The 22599-nt window shown below is 60.0% G+C and overlaps 1 protein-coding gene across 1 annotated transcript in view; it reads right to left on the bottom strand.

The window, feature by feature from the left end:
* Positions 1-22599, bottom strand: part of LOC138565942 (zinc finger protein 345-like) — a 122393-nt gene that overhangs the window by 94732 nt on the left and 5062 nt on the right. Inside the window, exon 2 of the mRNA XM_069643048.1 lies at positions 20466-20549. Coding sequence (XP_069499149.1) covers positions 20466-20544 — 79 coding nt within the window. The 5' untranslated portion in view covers positions 20545-20549. The remainder of the gene's footprint in view (positions 1-20465; positions 20550-22599) is intronic.

Raw genomic sequence — 22599 nt, forward strand, 5'->3', positions numbered from 1 at the left:
CACCCTCCACCAGGCCCCCACTCATGTCTCCCACCACCACCACCCCCCAGCATCCAGGGGCACCCTCCACCAGGCCCCCACTCATGTCTCCCACCACCCCCACCCCCCCAGTCACCAGGGGCACCCTCCACCAGGCCCCCACTCATGTCTCCCACCACCCCCACCCCCCAGCATCCAGGGGCACCCTCCACCAGGCCCCCACCCATGTCTCCCACCACCCCCACCCCCCAGCCACCAGGGGCACCCTCCACCAGGCCCCCACTCATGTCTCCCACCACCCCCACCCCCCGGCAGTGCAGGGGCACCCTCCACCAGGCCCCCACTCATGTCCCCTATCACCCCACCCCCCCGCCACCAGGGGCACCCTCCACCAGGCCCCCATCCATGTCTCCCACCACCCCCACCCCCCCGCCACCAGGGGCACCCTCCGCCAGGCCAGCATCCATGTCTCCCACCACCCCCACCCCCCAGCAGTGCAGGGGCACCCTCCACCAGGCCCCCACTCATGTCCCCTATCACCCCCACCCCCCGCCACCAGGGGCACCCTCCACCAGGCCCCCATCCATGTCTCCCACCACACCCACCCCCCAGCAGTGCAGGGGCACCCTCCACCAGGCCCCCACTCATGTCCCCTATCACCCCCACCCCCCCGCCACCAGGGGCACCCTTCACAAGGCCCCCATCCATGTCTCCCACCACCACCACCCCCCAGCATCCAGGGGCACCCTCCACCAGGCCCCCACCCATGTCTCCCACCACCCCCACCCCCCAGGGGCACCCTCCACCAGGCCCCCACTCATGTCTCCCACCACCCCCGCCCCCAGCAGTGCAGGGGCAGCCTCCACCAGGCCCCCACTCATGTCCCCTATCACCCCCACCCCCCCGCCACCAGGGGCACCCTCCACCAGGCCCCCACTCATGTCTCCCACCACCACCACCCCCCAGCATCCAGGGGCACCCTCCACCAGGCCCCCACCCATGTCTCCCACCACCCCCACCCCCCAGCCACCAGGGGCAACCTCCACCAGGCCCCCACTCATGTCTCCCACCACCCCCACCCCCCAGCAGTGCAGGGGCACCCTCCACCAGGCCCCCACTCATGTCCCCTATCACCCCCCCGCCACCAGGGGCACCCTTCACAAGGCCCCCATCCATGTCTCCCACCACCCCCACCCCCCAGCCACCAGGGGCACCCTCCACCAGGCCCCCATCCATGTCTCCCACCACCCCCACCCCCCAGCAGTGCAGGGGCACCCTCCACCAGGCCCCCACCCATGTCCCCTATCACCCCCACCCCCCAGCAGTGCAGGGGCACCCTCCACCAGGCCCCCACTCATGTCCCCTATCACCCCCACCCCCCAGCCACCAGGGGCACCCTCCACCAGGCCCCCACTCATGTCTCCCACCACCACCACCCCCCAGCATCCAGGGGCACCCTCCACCAGGCCCCCACCCATGTCTACCACCACCCCCACTCCCCAGCCACCATGTGCACCCTCCACCAGGCCCCAACTCATGTCTCCCACCACCCCCACCCCCCAGCAGTGCAGGGGCAGCCTCCACCAGGCCCCCACTCATGTCCCCTATCACCCTCACCCCCCCGCCACCAGGGGCACCCTCCACCAGGCCCCCATCCATGTCTCCCACCACCCCCACCCCCCAGCAGTGCAGGGGCACCCTCCACCAGGCCCCCACTCATGTCTCCCACCACCCCCACCCCCCAGCAGTGCAGGGGCAGCCTCCACCAGGCCCCCACTCATGTCCCCTATCACCCCCACCCCCCCGCCACCAGGGGCACCCTCCACCAGGCCCCCATCCATGTCTCCCACCACCCCCACCCCCCAGCAGTGCAGGGGCACCCTCCACCAGGCCCCCACTCATGTCTCCCACCACCCCCACCCCCCAGCAGTGCAGGGGCAGCCTCCACCAGGCACCCACTCATGTCCCCTATCACCCCCACCCCCCCGCCACCGGGGGCACCCTCCACCAGGCCCCCACTCATGTCTCCCACCACCCCCACCCCCCCAGTCACCAGGGGCACCCTCCACCAGGCCCCCATCCATGTCTCCCACCACCCCCACCCCCCAGCAGTGCAGGGGCACCCTCCACCAGGCCCCCACTCATGTCCCCTATCACCCCCACCCCCCCGCCACCAGGGGCACCCTTCACAAGGCCCCCATCCATGTCTCCCACCACCACCACCCCCCAGCATCCAGGGGCACCCTCCACCAGGCCCCCACCCATGTCTCCCACCACCCCCACCCCCCAGCCACCAGGGGCACCCTCCACCAGGCCCCCACTCATGTCTCCCACCACCCCCACCCCCCAGCAGTGCAGGGGCAGCCTCCACCAGGCCCCCACTCATGTCCCCTATCACCCCCACCCCCCCGCCACCAGGGGCACCCTCCACCAGGCCCCCACTCATGTCTCCCACCACCACCACCCCCCAGCATCCAGGGGCACCCTCCACCAGGCCCCCACCCATGTCTCCCACCACCCCCACCCCCCAGCCACCAGGGGCACCCTCCACCAGGCCCCCACTCATGTCACCCACCACCCCCACCCCCCAGCAGTGCAGGGGCACCCTCCACCAGGCCCCCACTCATGTCCCCTATCACCCCCACCCCCCTGCCACCATGGGCACCCTCCACCAGGCCCCCACTCATGTCTCCCACCACCCCCACCCCCCACCATCCAGGGGCACCCTCCACCAGGCCCCCACTCATGTCTCCCACCACCCCCACCCCCCAGCAGTGCAGGGGCAGCCTCCACCAGGCACCCACTCATGTACCCTATCACCCCCACCCCCCCGCCACCAGGGGCACCCTCCACCAGGCCCCCACTCATGTCTCCCACCACCCCCACCCCACCAGTCACCAGTGGCACCCTCCACCAGGCCCCCACTCATGTCTCCCACCACCCCCACCCCCCACCATCCAGGGGCACCCTCCACCAGGCCCCCACTCATGTCTCCCACCACCCCCACCCCCCCAGTCACCAGGGGCACCCTCCACCAGGCCCCCACTCATGTCTCCCACCACCCCCACCCCCCCAGTCACCAGGGGCACCCTCCACCAGGCCCCCACTCATGTCTCCCACCACCCCCACCCCCCACCATCCAGGGGCAGCCTCCACCAGGCCCCCACTCATGTCTCCCACCACCCCCACCCCCCACCATCCAGGGGCACCCTCCACCAGGCCCCCACTCATGTCTCCCACCACCCCCACCCCCCCAGCCACCAGGGGCACCCTCCACCAGGCCCCCACTCATGTCTCCCACCACCCCCACCCCCCAGCAGTGCAGGGGCACCCTCCACCAGGCCCCCACTCATGTCCCCTATCACCCCCCCGCCACCAGGGGCACCCTTCACAAGGCCCCCATCCATGTCTCCCACCACCCCCACCCCCCAGCCACCAGGGGCACCCTCCACCAGGCCCCCATCCATGTCTCCCACCACCCCCACCCCCCAGCAGTGCAGGGGCACCCTCCACCAGGCCCCCACTCATGTCCCCTATCAACCCCACCCCCCCGCCACCAGGGGCACACTCCACCAGGCCCCCATCCATGTCTCCCACCACCCCCACCCCCCCGCCACCAGGGGCACCCTCCACCAGGCCCCCATCCATGTCTCCCACCACCCCAACCCCCCGGCAGTGCAGGGGCACCCTCCACCAGGCCCCCACTCATGTCCCCTATCACCCCCACCCCCCCGCCACCAGGGGCACCCTCCACCAGGCCCCCATCCATGTCTCCCACCACCCCCACCCCCCCGCCACCAGGGTCACCCTCCACCAGGCCCCCACCCATGTCTCCTACCACCCCCACCCCCCAGCGCTGTGGGGCACCTGCCAGCAGGGCCCCACCCATGTCCAACCCATGTCTCCCACCACCCCCACCCCCCAGCCACCAGGGGCATCCTCCACCAGGACACCAACTTCCCTGGCACTGAAGCTGGTGCCCCTCTGCCTCCTTGGCCGGGGGTTGCCACTGGTGCCAGATGTTGTAGTGCCCGACATGGCAACCCCAGAGGCAGGAGTGGGTGGGCAACTGGGTCCTGGGGCTGGGCTGTGGGGCGACGGAAAAGCAGTCGGGAGCCTTTGGTTCCAGCAGGGGTGGTCACAGCAACAGCACCCCTGGCTGATGTGCAGGCAGCAAATGGCAGGGCACGTGGGCAGCAGGCAGTCAGGCAGCAGCAGATGGCAGGTGGGAGCGTGCTCAGGGCTCTGGGGGGCAGTAATTTGGCCTCCTGGGCAGGAGCGTGGTCTTTCGTGTGTAAACGCGTGGACAGCTTGATACGTAGTGAGTGATTTTGCACGTGAAAATCCCACACGTCTGCGTGTAAATCGATGAAAGGCCCTTAGCGCGTAAACGCGTATGCGCGTATATGAAGTCACGTGCACGCGTAGGAAAAAGTTGCGTGACACGTCCGAGTGTCAAAGGGTGTTATTGGTGGAAATAGCCCTACACGCAGAAGTGTCAAAGCGTGTAATTGGTGCAAATGGACCTACACGCAGAAGTGTCAAAGCGTGTAATTGGTGCAAATGGACATACATGCAGAAGTGACAAAGCATGTAATTGGTGCAAATGGACCTACACGCAGAAGTGACAAAGCGTGTAATTGGTGGGAATGGGCCTAGCACGTACACGCCGCGTAAGTGACGCTGTACGTGTGGGCCTGCATATAAGGTACGTGTAGAACACCAATTCCTTGTACTGCTTTTCGTGGAGAGCGAGTGGGTGAATTCTGTGCTTCTTGTCGTTTCACACGCGATTTACTTCACGGCTTCTCAAGTTCGTACTCCCTGTTACCTCTGACAGCTTTTTCTATTTTTTCTCTTGTACTGGTTTACCTGGGCCTGTTCCCTCAAACAGTGTTCCCTTCTACTGTTGTCCTGTCTCCTCAGACAGCGTACATATCTTCTTTTGGCGGGGTGTTGCCAACCAAACGCGCTCATTTTTCACGCTCATTTACCTGGCAGACGGTGAGTCACGCACGTATCTAACATCTGTGCTTGCCCCGTGTGTAGCCTACCCCTTCAGAGGTCATTCTAGGCTGCGTGTGACACGCATACGTTCATTCTTGTGTTACTGGGTGCCACAGCGTAGTGCAGGTTTTTCTTTCTGCACACGTGGTCTAGGAGGGGTTGCGTGCACGTCATCTCCCTTTTTTGGGCCTCCTGTGCGTTGCGTGACCCGTCATCTTTCCCCAGGGGTTACATTCAGCCTTGCTAGAGCACTAGGGTACAATTACCATCTGGTACCCAACCCCTTTGACCCCCAATTGCCCAGGACAATAGTCTACATCCACTCCCATACGCACATTAACATCAGTGCCATGGCTGGGAGGCGAGGATTCCGTAAGGGTGGCAAAGGTGGAAGAGCCACAAGTGGTGGCCGTGGTGGATCCGGTAGGGGACGTGGTCGTAACTTGCAGGGTGAGCCTGTCCCCCCATGTGTGGAGGACCAGTCACGGGCACCCATAATCCCCCCCCCTCCCGTTGAGGCTGATGTGGCTGACACCATCCATGCTCAGCCCTTGTTGGACCAGCCCATTGTGGCACCAGACCTGGCTGACTCCATGGCTGACTTCCAGGTCAGCAGGGCTACGACACGTGCGCTGGTGCACGTTGATGCCCTCATGCCACGTGGATCTGGGGCAGCAAGGTCATCTGCTGCACCAAGGAGGCAGGGCGGAGAGGCTGCAGGGGCAGCTGCGGCTCCATCCACCCCAGCCCTCACACACCCAGCCAGGACAGTGTCGGTCCTAGTCCATACTGCTGACATTCCCCCTGACACCATCACACTAGAGCCAATGCCTGCACCAACTCCCATGCTGAGTGTGCAATCCCACACTCCTGATACAGAGTCCACCAGGGCTCCTGCCCCTAGTGTCCAGAGCGGCGCAGGACACTCAGGATCACCACCACCTTCCAAGCGGAAGAGGAAGAGTGCTCGTCCGGCACAGGCTGATGCCCCAGACACGGCTACACAGTCCGGCCCGTCCAGGAAGCCCAGCTTCACGGATGACGAACTGAATGCACTTGTCGAGTATGTGTCCGGACATGACAACGAGATGGTCATTGTTGCAGGATCCAAGACCACACCTGCACAACGTCAGGCACACTGGCAGACCGTTGCGGACATCGTAAGTGCCCTTGGAATCGTGAGGCGCACAGCCAATGATTTCTATAAGCGCTGGAATGACCTAAAGCGCAGGGCAAAGAGTAAGCTGGCCTCAAGTCATGCCGCAACTCTAGTGACTGGAGGTGGGTCTCCAGTAGTAGACATGGAACTCACTCCACATGAGTCAGTCGCTGGGACCTACGTCACGGAGGAACAGATCCAAGGCGTGGGAGATCTGGCTGATTACGAGGCATTGTCCGGTGAGTGCACATGCATGTGTGTGTCATCCATGTGCATGGTGTGTGTGTGAGGGCTTCTGTTTGTGTGCCAGGTGAGAGTGTGTGCGCCTGAGTCGTATGGGTCAGCCATGTGCTTCATGCAATACTTCCTGCGCAGCTGCATTTGGCCATAGCAGTATCCCTTCTGCCAACAGTAGACATCTAGCCCAACTGCACGCCAGTTGCCCTTGAAGTGTCACCTTGCCACAACATAGTTGCTTATTTTTCACTGTTCATTCAGTCAGATTGTTTGCATTCCCCCACTTTTACTAGCCATGTCGCTGTCCACTAGTCACATGTCTGACATGGCTATGGTAAAGTGGAGTGACTTTGTTACCTGGATATCATTTGTACACACATGTCCCTGTGCAATTGGACCATTTCAGACTGGCAGCTCCAGGTGAAAAATCTGACCTGTTAGAATTAGAAAAGCAATTACATGCGGGAACTGGACTGAATGAATAGGTGCTGCCCTCCTCTCCATCTTCACTCAATAGCAATGGTACATGCCATCTGTGTGATGGCATGTGTGTTTCACCTGGCAATCACAGGCCAATGTGTGATGCCACTGCCAGGCAGCATGCAGAAAATGTGTTCATCTTCCATCTTGGTGTCATCAGTGTGTGCCATTTGCCTGCACTTCATACGCAGTGAGGGTGCATGCATGGGAGGGTTTTAGTCATGTGGGACATGTGTCAATCAAGTACTGGTTCTCTTGCTTCTCAGCCCTCATTGTGTGCCATGGTGCTAATGCCTGTTTCCATTTCTTTGTTTTCATGTCTTTGCAGGGGAAGACGCACCTGATACTGCTGGGGTTGTGGAGATGGTGCAGACCCAGGAGGGGTCCGAGGGCCGACCAACCACCAGTGAGGGACGTGGTGTGCTGGTGGGGGAGAACCCACAAGTGCTGCAGGTCGTGCTCTCAAGGGGTGTCTCTGGCTGCACCTCCCCCGAGCTGTACTCAGGTGTTGATTCGGATGAGACCTACGTGCCGTCGCAGGTGAGTGTTCCAGGGAGGGATTCTGTTCTGTCTCACCCACCTGCACCAGGGTCAGAACCCTCCATGGGGATGTCAGTGTTGGCAGCTACGCCTTTGGTGGTTACGGATGCAGGGTCACACTCCGCGACATCTGATCCTGTTCCTGGGCCAGCAGATCAGAGGGGGAATGCAGTCCTGCAGCCTCAGGCAGTGCCGGCACAGCAAGGCGCAGTTCGCCTTGCCCCAGACAGGTGTGGTGCCCGCCGACGTGGTGGCCGTACGCCACCTGGCAATACCGCATGGGAGCAATCCATTTACGGTATGGCAACCCAACAGGCTGCATCATCCGAGATGATGGCTCAGGCCATGGATAGGGTGGCCACTTCCATTGTCCCCCCAGAAAGGCTGATGGAGCGACTAGAGCAGGCAACCGACTCCATCTGCCAGTCACACAGGGAGGACATGTTGGGGTCCAACAGGGACAGGCGGGCGGCACTGGCGACTCTGCAGGAGGCCATCTCCATTGAGTCCCAGGGCCACAGGGAAGCCCTGAGGCAGGAGCTCCTTCACCTCAGGACGACTCTTGTTGAGCTTGAGGCTTCAACAAACCAAAGGACAGAACAGCAGCTGGAGCGTCTCACCCGTACGCTCTCAGCTGAGATGCAGGCAACGAGGGCGGAGGTCCGGGCATCCCGTGAGTTGTTGCATGGGGACCTCCGCACACTCATCCTCCAGAACCAGACCTACCACACCCGCATGCTTGCAGCCATGGAGGAGCAGACTAGGGCCTTGCGTGGGCTGCCTCCCATAGTGCAACCACCTCCGGATGCAGCTGCACAGGGTGATAGTAGCGACAGCAGTGATACTCCCACAATAGGGTAGCCGTGTGGGCCATGAGCCCATGGAGGTGTTTTATCTTCCCAGGATCCACGCAGGTGGGTTCTGGTGTGCATCCTGTCCTCGGACCTCCTGGGTGGCCTCCCCAACCCCCCCGGGCCCATCAATGGCCATTTTTGATTGTTTCTTATTTTTATTTTTATTTATATTTATTTTATTCCCTATTTTTTTGGGACGATTTGTTGGCTTCCGTGGTTCCTGTGGGCATACGCTGCATTGTGGCTGGGAACATGCAGGCTTGTAATGTATTTGGTTCAGATGCTTGGGTTTGAGTCACACACACCCCTCCTGCTTCCCGTTTCCATGGGCTTGCAAAGGGTGTGCCCAAGTGACAGTGAATTACACAGTGACGTTGGACTCCCATGAGCTGTGTGGCCAGTCTGTAGTCAATACTGTGTATACATTCCTAGTGCATATTGCTGTTGTGTTGTACACTGCATGTTGCATTGATGTGTAACTCATCTTCTGTGTCTACCTCCCAATTTGCAGGTCCCTTCCTCATGTCTACACAAGGACCTCTAGTCTGGAGATGGGGTCCATGTTGGCAGCAGTGCACCTACAACTCTACATGGCGCCAACACTGCACAGTTGGTAGTGGTGGGAGTGCAGGCATTTCCAGGTGGTGAGACTACTAATATGTAACATTTGTGATGTCATGTTAATGGTAGTACGTGCTCAAGTATGTTGTTGGTCCGGCATTGCTGTGAGCATTTCAGGTGTTGGAGGTTTCTAATAGGGACAGTGTCCATAGTGACACTAGTGTCATGTTGTGGGGATTACTTTGTTTACCTGCAAATAGCATGACATGGCACGGTGTGTCGTGTGGCGGTGCTGGGGTTGGGTTGGCTGACATGGCACTGTCCTCTTGTTGCATTTTGCAAGTGGGTATTCTTTTTAGCTGCTTGAATGTGTAACTCCACAAAACTGCATTGGTGGTGTCTGTGTGGGTAGGGATGCACACATTGTGACACTTCCAGGTGAACAATCTCAGGCTGATATGGTATTCACGGTTCATTCTCCAGACATTCAGGATCAGTGTCAGGTTGAGTCATCATTGATTGTCAGATGGAATGTGCCAGGGCAGTGTGCACTCCACAGGGGTGTGATTTCTATGTGAAGTAATTAGCCACTAGCTGTGTACGGGCTACCTCCCCCCGTGCCCTTTCCCCTCCCATGCGCAGCGGCTGTACATGTGGTTGGGGATGTGGGGCCACCACCATGTCCACGGCCAGGCCCCGGCGTGTTGCAACGTTGTGCAGGACACATGCTGCCACTATGATCCTGCACACTACTGGGGGAGCGTATAACAGCTGGCCGCCAGAACGGTCAAGGGAGCGAAAGCGTGACTTTAGCAATCCGAATGTGCGCTCCACTATGCCCCGGGTCGTAATGTGGGCTGTGTTATATCTTACCTCGGGTGGCGTGGTGGGGTTCCGAATTGGCGTCATCATGTGGGGGCTGAGAGGGTAGGCACTGTCCCCTGTGGAGGTGGTGATTGGTATCATTGGTGGGGTTGTGACCTTGCTCAGTATCCAACATGCATGCATGTGCAGTGGCATACATACTCACCAAGCAGCCATGTATCGCCATGCCGCCCAGCTTCTAGGTCCCGTCTTAGGGTGGACATTCGGTAAATGAAGCTGTCGTGGGTGGACCCGGGATAGTTGGCATATACTGAGGTGATGATTCCCTTGGCATTACATGCTACCTGCACGTTGATGGAATGCCAGTGCTTGCGGTTCCTATAGATGTGCTCAGATGCCCTGGGGGGACGTAGAGCCACATGGGTGCAGTCGATGGCACCTAGCACTTTGGGGAATCGTGCCACACCGTAAAAATCCAGGGCGGCAGCATGCCTTTCTGCAGGTGTTCTGGGCAGGTATATGTGCCTGCGGACTGATGGGCGTGCAGTGATGATGTTCAAGACCTGGTGTAGGCAGCGTGACTGGGTGGCCTGTGACACCCCACCCACTATGGCACTTGTCCGCTGAAATGATCCAGTGGCTAAGAAGTGCAGTACATTGAGGACCTTCTCCAGGGGGCTGAGTGCTTGGGAGCACAGGGTGGGTGATGTGAGGTCATCCTCCCACTCACTCACCAGGTCCAGTATTATGTGTGGTGGAAACCTGTACCTCCCATACACCTGGTCATCAGGCATCCCGAAAAGGCTGGTTCTGGGTGTGAATATTCTGGCCCTGACTATCCTCCTCCTCCTCCTTTGGTAGCCCACTGCCACTGCTGCTAGGAACGGTATGTTCATCCTGGCGTCTGAGCTTGTTATTGTTAAAGTGCGCAAATTTATGCTTTGCGCGTGTTCTAGGCGAGCGTGTGACCCGCGCACCCCTGGAATCCAGTTCCCAGTCCAATAGCGTGTGGAAATTCCCACGCACCACGGGATACAGGTGCGCTGACGTACTTGCGTGTGTAAGTGCCCGCGCACCCATGAAATACACGTACATAGGCCAATCGCGTGTACGCGCACTTTTGTCCAATTACACGCTGACGTGCAGTATTTCCAAGTGTGCTCCGTCATCACGTGCTGAGTGGGGAACACCCGTGCGGGTCACGTCACAGACGCGCTTACGCGCTGAGGGACTCTGGTCCAATAGAATCGCGTATACGTGCTGACGCGCTTACGCGCTAAGGGCCTTTCCTCGGATTTCACGCTGACGTGCAGGATTTTCACGTGCCAAATCACTCCGTATCAAGCTGGCCACGCGAAAACACACGGAAGACCACGCTCCTGCCCAGAAGGCCGAGTTACTGCCCCCCAGTGCCCCGAGCAGCCTCCCACGTGCCATCTGCTGCTGCCTGCCTGCTGCCACCGTGCCCTGCCATTTGGTGCCTGCACATCAGCCATCTGCAGGGGTCCAGTTGCTGTGTCCACCCCTGCTGGAACTGAAGACTCCCAACTGGGATTACATCGCTCCACAGCCCAGCCCCAGGACCCAGTTGCCCACCCACACCTGCCTCTGGGGTTGCCATGTCGGGCACTTCCACATCTGGCACCAGTGGCAACCCCAGGCCAGAGGGGCAGAGGGGCACCAGTTTCACTGCCACCGAAGTTGGTGTCCTGGTGAAGCATGTCCTGGGGCAGTATGATGCCCTCTTTGGATCGTCTCGCGCCAGCAAGGAAGGACGGGAGAGGATCTGGGCCGACTGTGTGGTTGCCATCAACGCGGAGGGGGTGGCAACCCGCAACGTCCTGAAGATCAAGAAGCGCTGGGAGGACTTGAGGTCCAGGACCCTTGTGAAGGCCCGGCGCCTCGTGGAGGGGGGCCGGGGCCGCATGAGTTCCATCCAGATGAGGGTCCTGGAACGCGTACGCCCAGCGCTCCACGCCCAGATCCTTGAGAGGGAGGCCCGTCTGGAGTTGAGCGGTAAGTGTCCAAGCATTACTGTGTGAGACAGGGCATGTTGCGGTGTGCTGGTTCTATGATACTTACCTGTATGTGTGCCATAGGCCATGTATGCATGTATGTGTGCAGGGACATCATAGTAATGCATGTGCGACCAGTGATGTGTGACCCACATGGTTGTTGCATGTGTTCAAATGCCGCATGGGGAGCCCTATGCAGATTTTGAACATGAGAGCATGCCAGTCTCTGTACCTGGACATGGGTGGGGGTGAGGGATGGGTGCTGATGCCAGGTACATATATGGTAGCCATGTCTGTGTGCCTGACCTGCGTGTCTGTGACTTGTGCATGCCATGGATGCATGACACATGTGTGTGACAATGCACAGATTCAGTGAAGCAGCAAAATTACCCTTGTATCCGCTGTGTTTGGTGTGTTTGGGGCCAGATGGATGTGACTGAGGTGAAGTGTGTGCATGTGATAGGCATGAGCCATGATGCATGTGAGTTACATATCATTGAATGTTTCAAGAGTCCATTGGACATGCATGGAAATGTCCATGGCATGCACCATGCCTGTTACTGTGTGTGTTTTGCCTGGACTGACCCATGTGTTGTGGAGGGACATGATGGAAGTGTACTTTGACAGTGGTGCTCATCTGCTATTGCTTCCTGTCTAGGGGACCATTGTACAGTACCCTGATGCTTGTGTTCTTTGTCTCCCTCTATGCAGCGGCTAGTGAAGAAGAGGGCGGAGACGGCGCTGTGGAGCAAGGCGGCGGGGATGCCCCCACGGCTGCAGCGGAAGGGGTGGGTGAGCCCCCACAGGGGCCTGCTACGGTGGGAGACGGTGAGGAGCCATCCAGGTTGGTGGTTTGCACAGAGGAGGAGGAGGCCGCCACTGGGGCACACATGGGGCCTGGTGGGGGCATCCCTGCTGGTGCAAGTGGTGCAGTCCAGGGCCAGGGGCAGGAGGCAGCACAGGTCACCGTGGAGGGGCCTGTGCATGTCGCTGTCCCTGACCCTGTGAGTGCACCACCATGCACCAGCAGGGATGCCCCGTCCCAGGCCCGTCCGCAGGTAGAGGGGATGTCCATGTCACCTGACTCCCCTCCACCTGCGGACGTGGGAACCCCTGGCCGTGTGGAGAAGGTCCTGATTGGGGTCGCGATGCGCACGGCTGTGATTCGTGATGCCGTGCATGCTTCCCGGGAGGAGCACGCACGTCATCACGAAGTGCACCGTGCCGACGTGGCCCAATTGGGATCGGCCATGTTCGGGGGTTTGCTGCATGTGTTGGCCAATCTGGCGGCCCTCTCCTCCTCTGTGCAGGCTATACACCAGTCGTTCTCCTTGCCGTCTTCCGGCCCAGATGCCACCAGGGCCCCCTGTGGACCTGCCCCGACCAATGCAGCCAGCTCGGTGGGGATCCCATCCCTGCCACAGTTGGGAGTCGGAGGTCCAGCAGGGGTGGACAACACAGCAACTGGACCCCAGCAGATGGAAGATGTGACAGCATCATCAGGCAGGGCACGTGCATGACGGCGTCGGTGGTTTCCACCAGCCTGGATGCCGTCGTGCTGGCAGAGGCAGTGGCGTCGGAGGCAGCAGCAGGCTCGACGTGGGAGGCATCATGGCCCGGGGCCATCAAGATCAGAGGGGCAGGCATCGGCCGGAGGGCAGGGCAACCCTGGGATGGTGGTGTCTTCCGTGTGGGAGCAGTTGGTCCAGCGAATAGGTGCGGAGCGGCAGCGGGCGGAAGAGGAGCGGCTCACCATGGTCAGGGCGGAGTTCTCCATGCGTCGGGCGTTGAGGCGGGCTGAGTGCCTCGAGGAAGCTCGCAGGGAGTTTGAGCTGAACATGGGGTTATCCCTGCGAGACCTCGGGGCCAGGACAGAGTCCCGCCTCCAGGACATCGACATGGAGTTCGATGATGCCCTGGCCAGCAACATCACCGAGTGAGCCGCAGGACTTGCCCGCTGCCTTTGTATATAGTTATTTAGTTAGTTAGTGTTATGTTTCCTTTATTCATTTTTATTTTTTTGGACCGCTCGGACAATGGCCACTTTTTTGTATATATTTCTTTCATTAGGTAGTAGTAGGTTTCATTTATGGTGTTGGGCTCATGGACCCTGGAATATTCGTGTATATAGTTTGCTTTTTGAAGAAACATTTTTTTTATTGATTATTGTGTTCACCATGAGGAAATGGTTTTTCATTATTTTCCTTCCACATGACATTGCTTTGGACAACATTTGTTTTTGGATTACTTTTTTTTTTTTATTTTTACATTTGTTCTCGGACATGGACCATTTATTTTGTTATCCCCATTGTTGTATGTTTGATTTGTTTACTTATTTTTCATCTTTAATACATGTTTTTTTAACTTTCACTTGTGGTATTTTCTCATTGGTTTCATACATGTCATGATATGGGTTTTGACATTCACTTGCACCCGTTGTGTATGTGTGTGTGACGGACATGTGTTCATTTACATACTTGCCATTGGGGTTGTATCATGTAATTGCATTCACTATGTGGGTGGATGCAATCCTTGCCTGGGTGTTTGTGGTGGGTATGCTGCCCATTACTGCCATGATTGAGTATCGTCAGGACCTGGGGGCAGGGGGACATGTGTGGGTGCCTGGTGGAGGATGCCCCTGCACTGCTGGGGGGTGGGGGTGGTGGGAGACATGGGTGGGGGCCTGGTGGAGGGTGACCCTGGTGGTGGGGGGGTGGGGGTGGTGGGAGACATGAGGGGGGGCCTGGTGGAGGGTGCCCATGGTGGCAGGGGGGTGGGGGTGGTGGGAGACATGAGTGGGGGCCTGGTGGAGGCTGTCCCTGGATGGTGGGGGGTGGGGGTGGTGGGAGACATGAGTGGGGGCCTGGTGGAGGCTGCCCCTGGTGACTGGGGGGGTGGGGGTGGTGGGAGACATGAGTGGGGGCCTGGTGGAGGGTGCCCCTGGTGGCGGGGGGGTGGGGGTGATAGGGGACATGAGTGGGGGCCTGGTGGCGGCTGCCCCTGCACTGCTGGGGGGTGGGGGTGGTGGGAGACATGGGTGGGGGCCTGGTGGAGGCTGCCCCTGCACTGCTGGGGGGTGGGGGTGGTGGGAAACATGAGTGGGGGCCTGGTGGAGGGTGCCCCTGGTGACTGGGGGGGTGGGGGTGGTGGGAGACATGAGTGGGGGCCTGGTGGAGGCTGCCCCTGGATGGTGGGGGGTGGGGGTGGTGGGAGACATGAGTGGGGGCCTGGTGGAGGCTGCCCCTGGTGACTGGGGGGGTGGGGGTGGTGGGAGACATGAGTGGGGGCCTGGTGGAGGCTGCCCCTGGTGGCGGGGGGGTGGGGGTGATAGGGGACATGAGTGGGGGCCTGGTGGAGGCTGCCCCTGCACTGCTGGGGGGTGGGGGTGGTGGGAGACATGGGTGGGGGCCTGGTGGAGGCTGCCCCTGCACTGCTGGGGAGTGGGGGTGGTGGGAGACATGAGTGGGGGCCTGGTGGAGGGTGCCCCTGGTGACTGGGGGGTGGGGGTGGTGGGAGACATGAGTGGGGGCCTGGTGGAGGCTGCCCCTGCACTGCTGGGGGGTGGGGGTGGTGGGAGACATGAGTGGGGGCCTGGTGGAGGCTGCCCCTGGATGGTGGGGGGTGGGGGTGGTGGGAGACATGAGTGGGGGCCTGGTGGAGGGTGCCCCTGGTGACTGGGGGGGTGGGGGTGGTGGGAGACATGAGTGGGGGCCTGGTGGAGGGTGCCCCTGGATGGTGGGGGGTGGGGGTGGTGGGAGACATGAGTGGGGGCCTGGTGGAGGGTGCCCCTGGTGACTGGGGGGGTGGGGGTGGTGGGAGACATGAGTGGGGGCCTGGTGGAGGGTGCCCCTGGTGACTGGGGGGGTGGGGGTGATGGGAGACATGAGTGGGGGCCTGGTGGAGGGTGCCCCTGGTGGCGGGGGGGTGGGGGTGATAGGGGACATGAGTGGGTGCCTGGTGGAGGCTGCCCCTGCACTGCTGGGGGGTGGGGGTGGTGGGAGACATGAGTGGGGCCTGGTGGAGGGTGCCCCTGGATGGTGGGGGTGGTGGGAGACATGAGTGGGGGCCTGGTGGAGGGTGCCCATGGTGGCAGGGGGGTGGGGTGGTGGGAGACATGAGTGGGGGCCTGGTGGAGGCTGCCCCTGCACTGCTGGGGGGTGGGGGTGGTGGGAGACATGAGTGGGGGACTGGTGGAGGGTGCCCCTGGATGGTGGGGGGTGGGGGTGGTGGGAGACATGAGTGGGGGCCTGGTGGAGGCTGCCCCTGGATGGTGGGGGGTGGGGGTGGTGGGAGACATGAGTGGGGGCCTGGTGGAGGGTGCCCCTGGTTACTGGGGGGGTGGGGGTGGTGGGAGACATGAGTGGGGGCCTGGTGGAGGGTGCCCCTGGATGGTGGGGGGTGGGGGTGGTGGGAGACATGAGTGGGGGCCTGGTGGAGGGTGCCCCTGGTGACTGGGGGGGTGGGGTGGTGGGAGACATGAGTGGGGGCCTGGTGGAGGGTGCCCCTGGTGACTGGGGGGGTGGGGGTGGTGGGAGACATGAGTGGGGGCCTGGTGGAGGGTGCCCCTGGTGGCGGGGGGTGGGGGTGATAGGGGACATGAGTGGGTGCCTGGTGGAGGCTGCCCCTGCACTGCTGGGGGGTGGGGGTGGTGGGAGACATGAGTGGGGGCCTGGTGGAGGGTGCCCCTGGTTAGTGGGGTGTGGGGGTGGTGGGAGACATGAGTGGGGGCCTGGTGGAGGGTGCCCCTGGTGACTGGGGGGGTGGGGGTGCTGGGAGACATGAGTGGGGGCCTGGTGGAGGGTGCCCCTGGTGACTGGGGGGGTGGGGGTGGTGGGAGACATGAGTGGGGGCCTGGTGGAGGGTGCCCCTGGTGGCGGGGGGTGGGGGTGATAGGGGACATGAGTGGGTGCCTGGTGGAGCCTGCCCCTGCACTGCTGGGGGGTGGGGGTGGTGGGAGACATGAGTGGGGGCCTGGTGGAGGGTGCCCCTGGATGGTGGGGGGTGGGGGTGGTGGGAGACATGAGTGGGGGCCTGGTGGAGGGTGCCCATGGTGGCAGGGGGTGGGGGTGGTGGGAGACATGAGTGGGGGCCTGGTGGAGGCTGCCCCTGCACTGCTGGGGGGTGGTGGGAGACATGAGTGGTGGCCTGGTGGAGGGTGCCCCTGGATGGTGGGGGGTGGGGGTGGTGGGAGACATGAGTGGGGGCCTGGTGGAGGCTGCCCCTGGATGGTGGGGGGTGGGGGTGGTGGGAGACATGAGTGGGGGCCTGGTGGAGGGTGCCCCTGGTGACTGGGGGGGTGGGGGGGGTGGGAGACATGAGTGGGGGCCTGGTGGAGGGATCCCCTGGATGGTGGGGGTGGGGGTGGTGGGAGACATTAGTGGGGGCCTGGTGGAGGCTGCCCCTGGTGACTGGGGGGGTGGGGGTGGTGGGAGACATGAGTGGGGGCCTGGTGGAGGCTGCCCCTGGTGACTGGGGGGGTGGGGGTGGTGGGAGACATGAGTGGGGGCCTGGTGGAGGGTGCCCCTGGTGGCGGGGGGGTGGGGGTGATAGGGGAGATGAGTGGGGGCCTGGTGGGGGCTGCCCCTGCACTGCTGGGGGGTGGGGGTGGTGGGAGACATGAGTGGGGGCCTGGTGGAGGGTGCCCATGGTGGCAGGGGGGTGGGAGACATGAGTGGGGGCCTGGTGGAGGCTGCCCCTGGATGGTGGGGGGTGGGAGACATGAGTGGGGGTCTGGTGGAGGGTGCCCCTGGTGACTGGGGGGGTGGGGGTGGTGGGAGACATGAGTGGGGGCCTGGTGGAGGCTGCCCCTGGTGACTGGGGGGGTGGGGGTGGTGGGAGACATGAGTGGGGGCCTGGTGGAGGGTGCCCCTGGTGGCGGGGGGGTGGGGGTGATAGGGGAGATGAGTGGGGGCCTGGTGGGGGCTGCCCCTGCACTGCTGGGGGGTGGGGGTGGTGGGAGACATGAGTGGGGGCCTGGTGGAGGGTGCCCATGGTGGCAGGGGGGTGGGGGTGGTGGGAGACATGAGTGGGGGCCTGGTGGAGGCTGCCCCTGGATGGTGGGGGGTGGGGGTGGTGGGAGACATGAGTGGGGGCCTGGTGGAGGGTGCCCATGGTGGCAGGGGGGTGGGGGTGGTGGGAGACATGAGTGGGGGCCTGGTGGAGGCTGCCCCTGCACTGCTGGGGGGTGGTGGGAGACATGAGTGGTGGCCTGGTGGAGGGTGCCCCTGGATGGTGGGGGGTGGGGGTGGTGGGAGACATGAGTGGGGGCCTGGTGGAGGCTGCCCCTGGATGGTGGGGGGTGGGGGTGGTGGGAGACATGAGTGGGGGCCTGGTGGAGGGTGCCCCTGGTGACTGGGGGGGTGGGGGGGGTGGGAGACATGAGTGGGGGCCTGGTGGAGGGTGCCCCTGGATGGTGGGGGTGGGGGTGGTGGGAGACATTAGTGGGGGCCTGGTGGAGGCTGCCCCTGGTGACTGGGGGGGGTGGGGGTGGTGGGAGACATGAGTGGGGGCCTGGTGGAGGCTGCCCCTGGTGACTGGGGGGGTGGGGGTGGTGGGAGACATGAGTGGGGGCCTGGTGGAGGGTGCCCCTGGTGGCGGGGGGGTGGGGGTGATAGGGGAGATGAGTGGGGGCCTGGTGGGGGCTGCCCCTGCACTGCTGGGGGGTGGGGGTGGTGGGAGACATGAGTGGGGGCCTGGTGGAGGGTGCCCATGGTGGCAGGGGGGTGGGGGTGGTGGGAGACATGAGTGGGGGCCTGGTGGAGGCTGCCCCTGGATGGTGGGGGGTGGGGGTGGTGGGAGACATGAGTGGGGGCCTGGTGGAGGGTGCCCCTGGTGGCGGGGGGGTGGGGGTGATAAGGGACATGAGTGGGTGCCTGGTGGAGGCTGCCCCTGCACTGCTGGGGGGTGGGGGTGGTGGGAGACATGAGTGGGGGCCTGGTGGAGGGTGCCCCTGGATGGTGGGGGGTGGGGGTGGTGGGAGACATGAGCAGGTGTGCAGGGTAGTCCCCTGTTTTGTGGGCTGCCTGCAGGGGCCGTCGAGGGTGTACAGGGAACACCTGTGAGGACCCACCCAGCCTAATCGCGTGTGTAACTTCCCACGCACCCCTGTAATACACGTACCAAGCCAAATCGCGTGTGATAATTCCCGCGCACTGCTGAAATACACGCGCCCAGGCTATTCGCGTGTGGAAATTCCCGCGCACCCCTGAAATACACGTACCCTGCTGTAATCGCGTGTGGGACTTCCCGCGCACCCCTGAAATACACGCGCCCAGGCTATTCGCGTGTGGAACTTCCCGCGCACCCCTGAAATACACGTACCCTGCTGTAATCGCGTGTGGGACTTCCCGCGCACCCCTGAAATACACGCGCCCAGGCTATTCGCGTGTGGAACTTCCCGCGCACCCCTGAAATACACGCGCCCAGGCTATTCGCGTGTGGAACTTCCCGCGCACCCCTGAAATACACGCGCCCAGGCTATTCGCGTGTGGAACTTCCCGCGCACCCCTGAAATACACGCGCCCAGGCTATTTGCGTGTGGAACTTCCCGCGCACCCCTGAAATACACGTACCCTGCTGTAATCGCGTGTGGGACTTCCCGCGCACCCCTGAAATACACGCGCCCAGGCTATTCGCGTGTGGAACTTCCCGCGCACCCCTGAAATACACCTACCCTGATGGAATCGTGTGTGGAAATTCCCGCGCACCCCTGAAATCCACGTACCCGGCCAAATCGCGTGTGAGACTTCCCGCGCACCCCGGTATACACGAACACGTATTTTTTGTCAGCGTGTCCGTGTTTGTGGGTACCCCTTTGCACGTCATTTGTCCTGGAGGGCCACAGTATAGGACATTCATCATGGCAGTATATGGGTGCTATTTGTTGGCGCACCTTTTGGTGCACATTTCTTACAGCCGCAGAGACGCTACCGCCTGCTTTCTTGTGGCGGTCGTGTTTGTGCCTGTGCGCTGGTTTGAGCGTGCGCTTTTTTGCCCTATTCTATTCCATGAATACGTGTTGTAGGCGAGCGTGTGGGCGTTCCGCGCACTTGTGCCCTGTACTTCCCCCGTGACGCCCACGTTTTTGCAAGTTGTTCCCCATTCCGAGTGTTACGCCCGTGTTCCGCCTACTTTTGTTGCGTGCGCCGCGCTATGTGCGAATTTCGCTGTGGCCTGTGCGATTTTCGCTGTGACCTGGCGCACGCTGTTAGATGGCCTGTGCGCCAACGTGCACGGTGCACTTTTTATCGCACATCCGCTGGTTTTCTCGCGCACGGACCTCCATGAATCGACGTGCGCTGCTTTTCGTGCGATTTTCGCACTTGCACTGCGATTTTCGCTATTCCACTGCGATTCGCACGTTTTTGCCCACTTGCGCCGCGCTAATTATTCCATGAATCGGCCTGATAGCCTGGTAGCAGGTTTCTGGCGCAGGATGTTTTTCGCTCCTAGTCAGTGGCCACAACAGATGAGAAAGGCAGGGGAGCAGAATAGGAGAAAATTATGGCAGACCAAATTCAAGGAAAAGGGGAGAGGGAGTGAAAGGGGTTTCAGTCTCTCTCTCCCTTCATGTCCAAAATGGGAGTGTGTGCACAGAGAAAGAACAAAAGAGAGAGGGAGGCTTTGCATGAGAATACAAGAGCCAACATGCCCCAAAATCAGAATGTAAGAATACAAAGATCCCTCACCCCTAAACCACTGCACAAAGACTTAATTGATTTCTAGTGTATGCCCCTGTGAGAGTGTGGTCTCCTTGTTGTTACTGTAAAGTAAAAAGAAAATTTATTTTTCTTAAATTTGATTTCTCACCCATGTTGAAGTCGTCCATATTTTCTCCGTCTTCAACACCATCACATGTCACAGCACTATCACTACCTGCACATTTCATGGTTCCTGGACAGAAAGAAAGAGGAATATTGAAAACAACATTGCCAGGCTGGCATATATTGGTTAGAGTGAAATGCTAGCAGGGGGCATCAGCTCTACATTTAAACACTCACTCTTAATGTGCACCACTGGCCTTCCCCTAAACTCATATACAAACTATAACATGTAACATCAACTGGAGACTCACATATCTATAAATGCAAGTGACTTAGATCAAGAATATGAGGGAAAGAAAGACAGAGACCACGAGAAGGAGAGAGATGTGGGGCAGGGAGAAGGACAGAAGCACAAGAGGTTTTCAGAGGGGGTGTGGAGGAGTGGGTGGAAAAGGGGGAAGAGTAGGGGAAAGAAAATGTCAGATAGAGTATGATAGGGCGCCTCAGGGAATGTGGGATAAACTATGTGTGAGAGAGAATGAGTGGGAAAGGAGGGGAGAAGAAAAGAAAAAAAGAGAGAGGGTATAGAGTGAGGCAGATGTTGCCTCATTCCGGGGAGCTCAATGGAGCATAGATCATAGTGCAAAATGTGTACTCGCCGCTAGGCATTGGCGAGTGATATTTGACTCCTGGTGAGTGAGAAATAGCACGCTGTGTGTATTGAATTGAGGTGGCGAGTGACTTTTTTGTGGCTGGAGTGTAGCTTGCAACTTCAGTTTTTGTCTCCTGGCTGGCTTACATGCTGCAATGTTTCTAGCTAAGCATATTCTTTCACTCTCATGATAAATGCTGTACTACCGCATCCTATCAGGCAAGGAATGGGCAGAGGAATATTTGTCCCTCCTAATATTGCAAGAATGTACACCATAACAGTGCACAGTGTGTACATTCCAGTTCCCAAGCATGAGTGAGTGTCCTCTGGAGAGAAGGCCAAACACAATGAGAGTTTGACACTGCACTTTGTGCATATTCCAGTTTGCGGGCCTCATTGAGTGTCCATGCGAGTGAATGCTAAACCCCACCACAGCTTCATAGTACACAGCATGGGAATCCTAGCACAGTGGCCTCAGTGAGTGGCCTAGACATTCTGACAGTGCACAGTGTGTTCATTCCAGCCGTATACCATGGTTTCAACGACAGTTAATTATTTTGAGGTAATTTACTTTGAAGTAATTACTTGGAAATGACTTTGCATAATATAGATATTTGTGAGTTACAGGGTAACAAAGGGTGGGGAGGGGTTTGGGGATGGATAGTAATGAAGGTGAAGAGGGACATGGGGCGCCCAGTTTAAAAAAGAAAACAATCAAAGTAAAATGTTGAAGTAATTAGTTCCAATTAAATTACATGGAAGTAATTACTGTCCGTGAAATGACATGGATCCCATTGCAGCTCCCTGGTCTCAGCGAGTGCCATCAGGTGGGAATAACAAACACCATGATAGTGCACAGCATGTACATTGCAGCCTGTATGCTTCTCTGAGTTTATTCAGGAGATAACAACACAAAACATTTGGAAGAAGGAGCCACTGGAATGCTGAGTCCAAGAGTGGGAGTCTGATCTGCAGCCTACCTGGTCCTTGTCCACAGAACAGGACATTTGTAACTGTGAGATATTTTGTCACCCATGAATAAGTAGGAGTAAGTGAAACTGAGTGATTAATCTAAGGGGCTCTGTCAGGAAACAGCCCAAACCTAATGTGGTCATAACCTGTCCAGAGGCGTATATATGTTGTGTGGTTTACAAACAGTTTTCTGTTAGGGGGAGTATGTTATAAATCGAAAATGCAGAGATTAGCTTCTTTGAGATCAGGCTGATGGACCTGGGTGGGTGCTTCGGCCCTTAGCACTGTCTATATCCCTTTGACTCCATTCTCCCTCTCAGAAGAAGGGGTGGCACTCTCAGAGAACTTTACCTTTCATTTCCAGCACTAGTTAGGGCATTGTCCTCTCTCTTGTAGTTGTTTGCTCTCTTTCTCTATGGGTGATGGGGGTGGTGGGCTCTTCTCAGTTTCTCTTTGGTCTTTTTCTCCCTGCGGACTCACACAGTCTTGCTCTCTCTCTCTCGGTCACTCTTTCTCTCACAGTGCATTGTTGCTTTTCTCTCTAGGAGTCTCTTGG

The sequence above is a fragment of the Ambystoma mexicanum genome, chromosome 1p, assembly GCF_040938575.1.
Source record: "Ambystoma mexicanum isolate Mex_15411 chromosome 1p, UKY_AmexF1_1, whole genome shotgun sequence".
NCBI classification, from domain to species: domain Eukaryota; kingdom Metazoa; phylum Chordata; class Amphibia; order Caudata; family Ambystomatidae; genus Ambystoma; species Ambystoma mexicanum.